At 32.7% G+C, this 13169-nt stretch overlaps 1 protein-coding gene across 1 annotated transcript in view; it reads left to right on the forward strand.

Moving 5' to 3' along the window:
• SLCO6A1 (solute carrier organic anion transporter family, member 6A1) overlaps nt 1-10921 on the forward strand; it is a 141853-nt gene extending 130932 nt beyond the window's left edge. Inside the window, exons 13-14 of the mRNA XM_012001522.1 lie at nt 9213-9371; nt 10576-10921. Of these exons, the coding sequence (XP_011856912.1) occupies nt 9213-9349 (137 nt within the window). The 3' untranslated portion in view covers nt 9350-9371; nt 10576-10921. The remainder of the gene's footprint in view (nt 1-9212; nt 9372-10575) is intronic.
• Nucleotides 10922-13169: the final 2248 nt, after the last annotated feature.

A 13169-nucleotide genomic window follows, 5' to 3' on the forward strand; every position in this document is an offset into this window, starting at 1 on the left:
TGACGACTTCACTGGTGAATTCTGCTAAACATTTAAGGAAGAAATAATACTAACCTTTCTCAAACTTAAAAAAAAAAAAAAAAAAAAAAAAAAAACGAAGAGAAAGGAGCACTCCTAAACTCATTTTATGAGACCAGTATTACCCTGATACCAAAGTTAGATGAAAACATTCCAAAGAAAATAAAATTAAGGGCCAATATCCCTGATGAACACAGATGTTGAAATACTCAAGAAAATACTATCAAACTGAATTCAACAGTACATTTAAAAGGATCATATATTATGATCATAAGGGATTTATCCCTAAGGTGCAAGAATGGCTCAACATACACAAATCAGTTAATGTGATATGCCATAATAAAATAACGGATAAAAATAATATGATAATTTCAATAGCTGAAGGAAAAGTATTTGACAAAACTTAGCATCATTTTGTAATAAAAATCCTTAAAAAATTAGATATAGGGGAATGTATCAACACAATAAAGCAAATATATTAGTTGTTCAGAACTAATATCGTGGTTGTGAAAAGCTGAAAGCTTTCTCTTTATGATCAGGAAAAAGACACAGATGTCTATCGGCTCTATTTACCTTTGCATGAAATCACAAAAGACTTTCAATGGCCAATACAATCTTTGGCAAAATCAACAAAGCTGGAAGCATAACCTTATCTAATTTCAACATATACTACAAAGTTATAGTAATCAAAACAGCATGGTCCTGGCATAAAACAGACATAGGCCATTGAAACAGAATAGAGAACAAAGAAATAAGTTGCACGTTTAGAGACAACTGATCTTTAATACATGTGCCAAGAACACACAATGGGACAGTCTTTTCAATAAACGGCACAGGGAAAACAGGATAGCCACATGCAGAAGAATAAAATTGAACTCAGGCTATATACAAAAATCAATTCAAAATGAATTAAAGCCTTAAGCATAATATATGTAACTATAAAACTACTAAAAGAAAACATAGTGAAAAGGCAATTTTTTTTATATGAACCCAAAAGCATAGGCAACAAAAGCAAAAATAGACAATAGGATTATATTAAACAAACAAAAAAGCTGCTTTTTGCACAGCAATGGAAACAATCAACACAGTAAAGAGATAACCTATGGAATAAGATAAATATTTGCAATCCATATATCTAATAAGGATATATAAGGAACTCAAACATCATTAGTAAGTAAAGAAATAACCTGATTAAAAATATGAACAAAGGACCTGAAAGGATATTTCTTAAAGATGACATAGAAATGGCCAACAAATATGTTTTTGAATGCTTAAATCACTAATCATCAGGAAAATGAAAGTGAAAATTACAATGAGATATCACTTCACATCTGTTAGAATGTGTATTACCAAAAAAAAAAAAAAAAACCCAAAAAACAAAAAACAAAAAGATAAACATTGGTGAGGATGTGGAAAAAAGGGAACCCTGTACACTGTTGATGGGAATGCAAAATAGTACAGCCATTACTGAAAACAGGTTCTCAAAAATTTAGAAATAGAACTACCACATGATCCAGCAATTTCACTACTGGGTGTATATCCAAAGGTAATGAAATCAATATGTTTAAGAGATATCTGCACTCCCATGTTTATGGAAGCATTACTCACAATAGTCAAGGTATGGAAATAACCTAGATGCTCATTGACAGATAAATAGATAATGGAAATATGACATACATACATACAATGGAATACTATTCATCCTTAAAAAGAAAGAAAATTCTGTCTTTTGCAACAATATGGGTGAAACTACAGGACATCATGTTAAGCAAAACAAGCTAGGCATAGAGAAACAAATATAGCATGCTCTCGCTTATACATGGAATCTAAAAAACATCAAACAGAGGCAGAGAATAGAATAGTTGTTGACAGCGTCTGGTGATGGGAACGGGAAATGAGAGATGTTGGTCAAAGGGTATAAAATTTCAGTTAGACAGAAGTAATAAATTCTTGACATCTATTGTTCAATGTGGTGACTTTGGGTTAATGTGTTGTATACTTGAAAATTGCCAAGAGAATAGAACTTAAATGTTCTCACCACAAAAAAGTAAGCAAATAATATGATAAATATATTAACTACATTGATTTAATCATTTTACAGTGTATAGTTATCAAAAACTAATGTTTTATACTATAAATATGTACCCTATTTATTTATTTGTCAATTAAACCATTATAAAGCTTAGGGAAAAAAGAATTCCATGGGTTGGTGGTTGGCATGCTTACTCTAAATAAAGTACTCAGGTGATTTCAACCATAGTAAACTGCTGAAGATAGCTCTTAATATGTTAGAGGAGCTGGAGTTGTACTGTCCAATATGGAAGACATTTGCCACATGTGGCTATTTAAATTTGTATTTACATTAATTGAAATTCAATTCAATTAAAAATTTAGTTCCTTAGTCACAGTAGGCAAATTTTACATCTTTAATGATCACATTTGTCTAGTGGCTACTCTATTGAATAGTGCAGATGTAGAAGACTGCCTTTATTGCTGAAGGTTCTATGCCTAGCACTACTCTAGAGCATGGGTTATTCAACAGTGATCTGTGAAATCTTAAGCACTAAGAATTAACTCCAGTATATTTGAAGTGGAAAATTTGGGACACATATTTGTATGTTCAATGTTTTCCTCCTGGGGAAAAGGCTGTGACATTAATCAGATTCTCAAAATATTAATAAAAAAATTGTTGCATTAGTTTATGAGTTCTTTTTGTTGGCAAGGAAGTCTATCTGATCTTTCTTTTTTAAATCGAAAGTTTTAATTAGGATGACTCATCCAATGCCTTTACCTCAAATGAAGGATTCCATCAGCTCTAGTTCATTTGCAGTAGAGTAGATAAGCCTTTTGCAAACATTTTGTTTCTTAGTTTACCATTTTTACCCCTTCACATGGTTTGTCTCTTTGATAGAATTTTTATTGAAATATAATATATACATATATAAGAAAGAGCATATATAAATGTATGGCTCAACACATTTTTTAATAAATTGAACACACCTGTAATTAGCACCCATATCAGGGAACACAATGTATTAGAATTAATAAATGAATTCAGCAAAGTTGCTAAATATATAATCAATGTACCAAATCAATTTTGCTTCCAAATACCAGATGCAACCAAATTAGAATACAATACAATAAATACAATAACACCAAAAAATCAAATACCAATTAAAAATGTATTTAAGTTGTACAAAACGTCTACACTGACAACTACAAAATCAATTTGAGAAAAATTAAATAAAACCTAAATAAATGGAAAAAGTTAACAGATAAGAACATTAATAAATGCCATTTGTCCCAAAATAATCTACAGTATGTGATCATGAATTAATCCCAAGAGATATTTTTTGAAATTGACAAAATAACTAAAATTCATGTGGGAAGTTAAAGGGTAAGAATTGTTATTAGAATATTGAAGTTGAAACAAAATTGAGGAATATGTGCTAACAGATATAAAAACCTATTATAGAGCTATGATAATTAATACAATGTGGTAATGGTGCAAGCATCAACACATTGATTGATGGAACAGAATAGAAAATTCAGAAACAAACCCACATATGCACACACAACTAATTTAGGATGAAGGGGACACTGCAATGGTTAAACAAACAAAAAATGTTATTGGCCATTTTATTTATGCATATCTAATAAAATGTGTTTTGATCCTTATCTCACATCTTATACAAACATCAGTTCTGGACACACTGCATATCTAAATATGAAAGATAAAACAATAAAGCCTTTTGAGAAAAACTGGAGAATATTTTCATGCCCTTGGAGTAGGAAGAACATAAACAGGACACATGAAGTAGTACCTAGAAAATAAATCAGACTGTAGTAAAATTAATAAATTATTACCAAAAAAAAATAAAATAAAAGATAACAATGTGGAATACAGGGAACCAAAGTGAAAAAGATTGACCAGAATAAATAAAGCACTCCCCAAAATCAATAAATAAAGGATAACCTTACAAAAAAGTGGATAAAAAGCTTGAAAAAATTCTTCGCAGAAGAAGATACCAAATACCCCAAAACAATAGAATGGGCCAGGCGCTGTTGCTCATGCCTGTTATCTCAGCACTTTGGGAGGCCAAAGTGGGCAGATTCCTTGACATCATGCATTCGAGACCATCCTGGCTAACATGGTGAAACCCTATCTCTACTAAAAACACAAAAATTAGCTAGGCGTGGTGGTGGGCACCTGTAACCCCAGCTACTCAGGAGGCTGAGACAGGAGGATCACTTGAACCTGGAGGCAGAGGTTGCAGTGAGCCAAGGTCATGCCACTGCACTCTGGCCTGAGTGACAAGCACAAAACTCCATCTCCAAAAAACTACAAACAAACAAACGAACAAAAACAACAATAGAATGGATAATATATTGTGGTAAATTCAACAATGGCATTCTATACAACGATGAAAATGAAAAGCGCTCAACTACATAAAATATGGATGAATCACACAAACATTATGCTGAATGAAAGAAACCAGACACAAATGAGTATGTAGGCACTGTATAATTCCACTTACATAATTTTGGCTTGCTATATAAATATACTCAAGGGCAAACAAAACTAACTTTTATCAGTTAGTGACCTTGAGGAATCATGAGTATGGTTGCTAGGGTGCTAATGATATTTCATTCATGATTCAGGTGATGGTCACACTGTTTGGTTTGTAAAAAATATATCAAATAACCAGGCAAGGTGGCTCATGCCTGTAATCCCAGCACTTTGGGAAGCCCAAGGTGGGCAGATAACTTGAGCTCACGAGTTTAAGACCAGCCTGGGCAATATGGCAAAACCCTGTCTGTAAAAAAATATGCAAAAATTAGCTGGATGTGGTGGCTCATGCCTATAGTCCCAGCTACTCAGAAAGCTGAGGTAAGAGACTCACTTGAGCCTGGGAGGTGGAGGTTGCAGTGAGCTGACATTATGCCCCTGCACTCCAGCCTGGGTGACAGAGTGAGATTGTTTCTATATCTATATCTATCTATCTATATATATCTATATCTATGTCTATATCTATATGTATATATATCAAACAATACTCTTTTTATTTAAAAAGTCTGAGGTATAATTAATGCAATTAACATAGATTTTAGAAGTTCAACTTGATGGCTTTTGATAATTGAATACCCTTGTGGAAACAACACCCAAAACAAAATATGAAAATTTTTCCCATGACCTTTTCCAGTCATTTTCCCTCCTTTTCAGATAGACTCCTTTCAGATTTTTAAAAAATGTTTTAGTTTTATTTGGTCTAGAAATTTACATAAGTAGAAGACTGTACCCTTTTTCGTGTCTATCTTGCTTAATTTTATGCTCTTGGAAGATTCGTTAATGTTCTTTCTACAGCATTAGCTTGTGCTTTATAGAAATTGCTGAGTACTAAGCACTATTTCAATTTGTGAATATGCTATAGTTTATCCTTTCTCTTATTAATTAATACTTGGATTGTTTACAGTGTTTGGTTATTATAAGTGAGGCTTCTGTGTATATATTTTTTTGAGACAATGTCTTGCTCTGTCACCCAGGCTGGAGTGCAGTGTCATGGGTCATTGTAACCTCGAACTAATGTGCTCAAGGAATCCTCCCACCTCAGTCTCCAGAGCAGCTAGAATTACAGGTCCATGCCACCATGCCCGGCTAATTTATTTACTTTTAATATAGAGGAAGTCTCACTGCGTTGCCCAGGCTGATCTTGAACCCCTGGCCTCAAGCGATCCTCCTGCCTCGCTTCCCAGTGTTTTAGAAGTACAGGTGCTAGCCACTGTGCCTAGCTCACATTTTTATACAAATGTTTTCATAGTCATATGTTTTTGTTTTTATTGGGTAAAAATCCCCAAAAGTGGAATTGGTGTGTCACAGAAGTTGAAATTCGTTGAAACGTCTCTTATGACCCATCAGATGCTCTGTCTCATGAATTATTCATATACACCTAGAAATGCGTATTTGGCAGTTATTTGGTATTGTTTTTGATAATATCAATTAGCTCACTTTGTATTATTCAGATCATGTTCAGATTGTATCTTTGTATTTCTGTTCTATTACTGACTTGAGGGATGCTAAAATTTGCAATTTGGTTAATACATCCATTTCTATTTTTAATTTTCCCATTTTTTTTCTTTAGATATTTTGAAGCCCTATTGTTTGGCGCACACACATAGGATTTTTATGTCTGTTTGATGAATTGTTATTTTTATTATTACTTAATGCCCATTTCTCCCCCTCCATTAGTGATATTTTTCTTAAAATCTACCTCGTCTTTAATATTAATATGGTGTGTGTGTGTATGTGTATGTGTACATGTATTCTTTCAGGTTCATCTAAATATGTGCCGTTTCTGCAGATCTGCAGTATTCTTATCTAGTATAGGTACCTGAAGAACATCTTTTTTAGCATTTCTTTTATACAGGAGATGAATTATTTTACCTTTTTGTTTATTGAGACTGTATTTTGGCTATGTTTACTTTTTGAAAGATATTTTTGCTTAATATGGAATCCTGTAACTCTCGGAACTTTAAAGATATTACATCACTTTCTGGTCTCCATTGTTTCTGGTGAGAAGTTAGCTATCATTTGTGATGTTGCTTTCCAACTTGTAATATGTCTTTTTATTTGGATTTTATTCAAGATTTTCTCTTTGATTATGTTTGACTCTTGTTAAATTGACTACAATGAGCCTGAGTATGGTTTTCTGTGTATCGCTGCTTTTTTTCCCTCTTTTGTGTATGCTGAGCTCCTTGGATCCATGGGTTGATGTCTTCTACGTTTTTGGAAAGTATTTGGACATCACTATTCAAAATATTTATTTTATCTCATTTTTCCTACTCTCTCCTTCTGGGGCTCCATTTAATATATGTCCGATCACTTGATATTATTTCATGTATCTTGGATGCTCTGTTATCTTTCCTTTTTTATTTCTAGTTATTTTACAAAGTTCATTTTGTAGTTTCTAGTTCTATACTGAACATTTCTCATTTCTTCATGCACCCTGTCAACCTTTTCCAGTAGATAAATAAACAGAAATATGTTTCACTATAATTATTATTATTTTAAAGTTTCCACCTGTTGATTCCAAGTGCTAGAACCTCTCTGAGTATGCTTCCACTTTTAATGGGAAATAGTATTTCCTTGCTTTTTCATATGTTTTGCAACATATGATTGCATTCCAGGCCTTTTGTGTAATAGAATGATACAGACTGAAATAAATATTTACCTTCAGAAAGGGACAATTTCCTTCTGTTATTCTACCTAAGTGGAGGGTAAGTTATTAAATTTCTGACTCAACTGGTGACTAGTTTGCAGCTTTAGTTTGATTTGGTTCCCCACTGGCTTCAAAATTTCGAGGGGTAAGTGATTAGAACTTTGTCTTATAGTAGTGCTTTAGATGTGAACAATGGCGAAATTGTGTAGACCCACCTGTGCTTCACAACTAGGCTACATAACTTTGAGTGTTCTGACCTTCTTGGCTTTTGATATCCAGCATATATCTTGCTATTTGTTTGAAACCTTTGCTGTCTTCAACTTTGTTGCTTCAGCCCTGTTAGACCAAATGAATCTTTGTTCTTCAGCAGCATTTTTTGCCAGAGTAAAGGTTTGTATCTTAGCCCCTTGCCCCCATCCAATATAGAAAATAACCACAGAGAAAAAACTGTTGCAAAAGTCGGATCACCTCCAGTTAAGTTCTGCCCTGCCTTGGATATTAATCTATCTCTTTTTCATTTCTTCATCAGCTCTATCAAGTCTTTACAAGGAAGATTTTAATCTAGCTTTTCCTATCATTTTCAGATAATTTGCCTGCTGCAACAATTCCCTTTTTCTTGGAAGCATTACTTGGTTGTTGTTCAAAATTGCTCAATTTTTCTTCACAAGCTATACACTCAAGAGAATAATTTACGATAATTATTTACTGTGTTATTTACTATGTTACAATTGCTTAATGTTACAACTATGTCAGATATAACTATCATTAAAAAATGGTATTTTTCCCCTTAAAATGTGTAAAATGTTATTGTTTCATTAAAAATGGCATAGAATCATTAATGTTTCCTTTTTATCTTGAAACCATTATGTCAGATAATTGATATTGTGGCTGTAAAATATTTTACACTTAAGGAGGCCAAAGCGAGATGATCACTTGAGGCCAGGAGTTCAAGATCAGCCTGGGCAACCTAGCAAGATCCCATTTCTACAAAATAAAAAATTAGCCAGGTGTGGTATCACCCCCTGTAGTCTCAGCTACTCAGGAGGCTGAGGCCAGAGAATCCCCTGAGCCCAGCAGTTCAGGCTGCAGTAAGCTATGATAGTGGCACCCCTGCCTGAACAATAGAAGGAGGTCTTGTTTCAGGAAAAAGATAAAAAGGCCAAGCGTGGTGGTGGCTCATGTCTGTAATCCCAGCACTCTGGGACTTGAAGACAGGCAGATTGCCTGAGCTCAGGAGTTTGAGAGAGCACCCTGGGCGACATGGCAAAACCCCGTCTCTACAAAACCTATAAAAATTAGAAAGATGTGGTGGCACATGCTGAAGTGGGAGGATTGCTTGAGCCGGGGAGGTCAAGGCTGCTGTAAGCCAAGATCGCACCACTGCACTCCAGCCTGGGTGACAGAGTAAGACCCTGTTTCAAAAGAAAAAAAAAAGAATTAATTAAAAAAAAATTGAAAAAAGTAAATATTGCATCCAATATTCAATTATGTTTATATAATGCTTGGAATGTTGTAATGTATAAACCTTCTGCAACTTGAAACATGAAAATGATTTAAAAACCTACATAATTAACTTTTCTGTAATATTTGTTGTATTTCAGAAACGATGAATATTTCAAAAAGAGCAAAGCTGCATGAAATGACTTAGCTTTAGTTCCTATTGATAGTTAAGTTTTGAAAGTCAGAATTTACATTTTATGTTTCAGAATTAACACGTTCCATGTGGTAATAGCGCACCTTGCATTTGGGAAGGGGGTTTAAGAAATATGTCTAAGAAATCTAAAATATGTTATAAACATTTAAAAATCTCCTTTAAGTAACAATATAATTTTATGGCATTAATTACATTCTACAATTTGGGGATTTATACCTTTATAGGTGAAATATATTTAACCTTTCTTTGGTAAATAGCATTTTTGCTTACATTTTTGTTCTAAATACATGGACATATCTGATCATTGCATTTTTTTAATTTAGCTTTTCTCTGCAAACTATGCACTATCATCTTCACTACTACTGCATTTTTTATGTACAAACGTCGGGTAAATGAGAGCACTGACATCCCAAATATAACTGTGAAGAATCCAAAAGTTAAGAAAAAAAGAGGAAACTGACTTGTAACTGGATCATCATCGTGTAAGAATTACACATTGTCAATCTATCAATGAAATATTTTATTAATATTAATAAAATTTAAAATAATAGTAATGTAATTACATGTTTAACAAACAAATGTACTTCATATAATTCTATATATTTTATTATATTTTGAGTGCAAATATAATAATATAGCCTCTGTGTTTAAAATTTTTAAAAATATACAATACAAATTTAATACTTTCAATAAAAGATAATACTTTGATTGAAAGAGATTGAGTGAAAATAGGAAAATACACCTAGGTTAATTTTGACTGAAGTGATATCCCATTAGTTGTTGACTTTTGCTATTTAGAATTAATTAGGTTCCCTTTTTATTCTTAGTACTTTTGATTTGGGCTGTAGATATTTATTTCTCCATTTTTCTAAATAAAAGTATATTTGCCACTTAAGTTCATATGATTATAGTTGAAATTAAAGTTGTATTTATTTTCCAAAAAGGACTATTTTAAACGTTTTGAAAATTAACATTTTATTTATCTATGATTTGACATATAGCAGTTTCCTCAGAAAATTTCTTTGGTTAATTGACTAGTTTACAATAAATATTTTCATGCTTCTTTAATCTTAGTAAACATAAAATTCAATATACTTCTACTTAATTTGTTTTTACCTTTTTACATTTGCTTTTTTACCTTCACTTGAATTTTGTTGATAAAGACTAACTGATAATCTGAGTTGAAACCCACTTTTGTGCTTACTTTTACACTTTGTTTTATAATTAATCATAATTATTTAATGTGAAGAAATATTTAAATGTAGAAAATGTGTCAGCTATTTATAGATTTTTTAAGCTAAAATGCATTTGTATAGAGATTTTTAAAATAATTTTTATACATTATTGTACATCAATTTAAATTATATTTTCCAAATATTGTATGCAAATCAGATTGTTGTGAAACAAAGTTCTCTACAATGTTTCTTTGTTCTCTTGGGAGAAGTGATAATAGCTGACAAAATTTCTCCTGTTATTAACATTACTCAGTGTCCCTATGTAGATGGGTGGGCAATTCAGGGTCGTGGCTAGCAGAAGAAAATGTGAAGCAGGGAATATTCATATCCTACTCTACATTTTTATTTCCTGCTATACATTTTATTTCAACATGCATTTTAAAAGACTATAAACTAGTCTTCATGTAAAACCCTGCTTGATTGCTTGACACTTCTCTGTTTGAACCAGCAGGATGCAGATCGTTTGAGGATCAGAGTGTGAAAATGAGTTTCTCTTTTAAAGATTCTCCAACATTTGTTTCTGTGCCCAACTTTCAGAAGAGGAAAATCACAAATGATGTTGACATAAGTAGCAAAAATGTATTTATGGTGATCTGCATTTTCATAATAAAGTGCCCTATTATGAAACATTTCTGATAAAGTTTTTAATGTATGTAGAATTTTTAGGGGTTACTGGGAGAATTAAAGTTTAATAATTTTAGATTATTTACATCTCTTCTTAATATTCTGCTGTCTAGAAATATCATGTTAAAAATTATACAACTAGGAAATAAAGTAAAATAATAACATTCAAAGCCACTTTGAACATGCTTGTAAGGTATGTTTGTAGGGAGGGGAGGTGTGTATAGATACATATTACCTGTTTATGCTTCTCTTGCTTTCTTTTTTTTCAGAAAATAGATCAGTGAAGGTATAATAAAAATTCTAGGTTAGGAAGTACTGTTAAAACTTTAAATTTAAATGTAGATTTTTGCTGTAACAGGATATGTGTTTCTGTATCACAAACTAATTCATGGAGGATTGATAAACAGGGAAGTAATGTAAATATAACTCAGAAGTTCTATTGGTTAATTCCAATTTAATACCTCTTTAAATAATCAGGGGAAGGTTTTCACTATTCTAGAGAAGAACTTAGCAATAAATTAAATCTTAAAAAATGCTAAAAATCCCACAGAAGTGCCTTCCTTTGGAGTCAGTTTTGAATGAGGTAATGCCATCAAGGATCATTATACTTTGAAAAGTATTAATGTACATTAGGATACTGCAAGTGCAAGTGGAGAAGCTAGAAAGATACTTCTAGATATTGGAATTCTAACTTTGATGAAACTGGCCTCTTTTTGGAGTTCATATCCTCAAGGATCTGCATTTTAAAGGAGGAAGGTGAGCCCCAGCATTTAATCCTACAGAGGACTGAGTATGGTAGTGGATAGAAAAGGTAGTGGAGGTTTAACTGTGCTAAGATGTGTTAAGATTCTAATTGTTTTTGTTAGAGCTCTGGTTACAAAGTTGAATATTTTTGAGTGGTTTAACCTTACAATATTTTCTCCATAAGCCTACTCAGTCCAGGTGCTTAATTTTGCCTAAAGGGACACTGTAAAGGAATGCATGCAAGATATTATAGTGGAAATGCTCATATTTTAAAATTGATGATAATTTATTTGTGCTCCTCAAGTTGCACTTGTTCTGAGTTCTTAAAATGATTGTTATGAAAACCCTAGGTTCTTACTCTTTTTCTTTTCTGGATTCTTTTTTTATATCAGATTGAAATTTTACTGCTTGTAACATCTAGCAGTTAATCTGATGTTAACTGTAGTCTAGAAATGCAATATGTAGCTGGGAAAGTGTCAATTTGGCATACTAGTCAGTTTTCAGCACTATAAAGAGTTTACTCCCATTTTTATATTTATTTTGTTATTTCAATTTGGCAGACACAGAGAAGTAAGGGTGTGACCAATTTAATATTTTTTAAAAGCACACTTCATATTTTTAACATTGTATAATATATTTTATTTGGGTATCACATATAGCACAATATGGGTTTTCAAACTAATGTGAGACTACTTTGTGAATATCTGCTATTGAAAGTGCTGGTGATGAATTTATTAATCTGTTGTTGACTCTTGATACAGGAGGTTTCTACTAGCTATAAACATTAATTGTAGTCCTTCCCTGTTGATTACACACACACACACACACACACACACATACACATATATATATATACCTTTTATTTTAAGTTCAGGGTACATGTGCAGGTTTGTTATGTAGGTAAACTGCATGTCATGAGAGTTTGCTGTACAGATTATTTTGTCACCCAGGTAATAAGCATAGTAATGAATAGGTAGTTTTTCCATCCTCACCCTGCTCTCCCGCTCCAACTTCAAGTACGCCCTGATGTCTGTTGCTCCTCTCTTTGTGGCCATGTGTTCTCACAATTTAGCTTCCAGTTGTGAGAACATGTGTTTGGTTTTCTGTTCTTGGGTTTGTTAGTTAGCTTAAGATAATGGCCTCCAGCTCCATCCATGTTGCTGCAAAGGAGATGATCTCATTCTTTTTATGGCTATGTAGCATTTTATGGTGTATATGTACCATATTTTCTTCCTCCAGTCTACTGTTGATGGGCATTTAGGTTGATTTCATACCTTTGTTATTGTGAATAGGGCTGCAATGCACATCTCTGTCCATGTGTTGTTATGGCAGGATGAATTGCATTCCTTTGGATATATACCCAATAATGACATCACTGGTAAAATGGTAATTCTGTGTGAAGTTCTTTGGGAAATTGCCACATTGCTTTCCACAATGGCAGAACTAATTTACATTCCTACCAGCAGTGTATAAGCATTCCTTTTTCTTCACAACTTTATCAGCATCTATTATTTTTGGCCTTTTTATAATTGCCATTCTTACTGGTATGAGATGGTATCTCATTGTAGTTTTTATATGAATTTCTCTAATGATGATGGTGTTGAAATTTTAATACTTGCAAGCTATGCATCTGACAAGAGTCTAATATCCAGAATATATAATGAACTTAAACAAATT

The sequence above is a fragment of the Mandrillus leucophaeus genome, unplaced genomic scaffold, assembly GCF_000951045.1.
Source record: "Mandrillus leucophaeus isolate KB7577 unplaced genomic scaffold, Mleu.le_1.0 Scaffold662, whole genome shotgun sequence".
NCBI lineage: Eukaryota > Metazoa > Chordata > Mammalia > Primates > Cercopithecidae > Mandrillus > Mandrillus leucophaeus.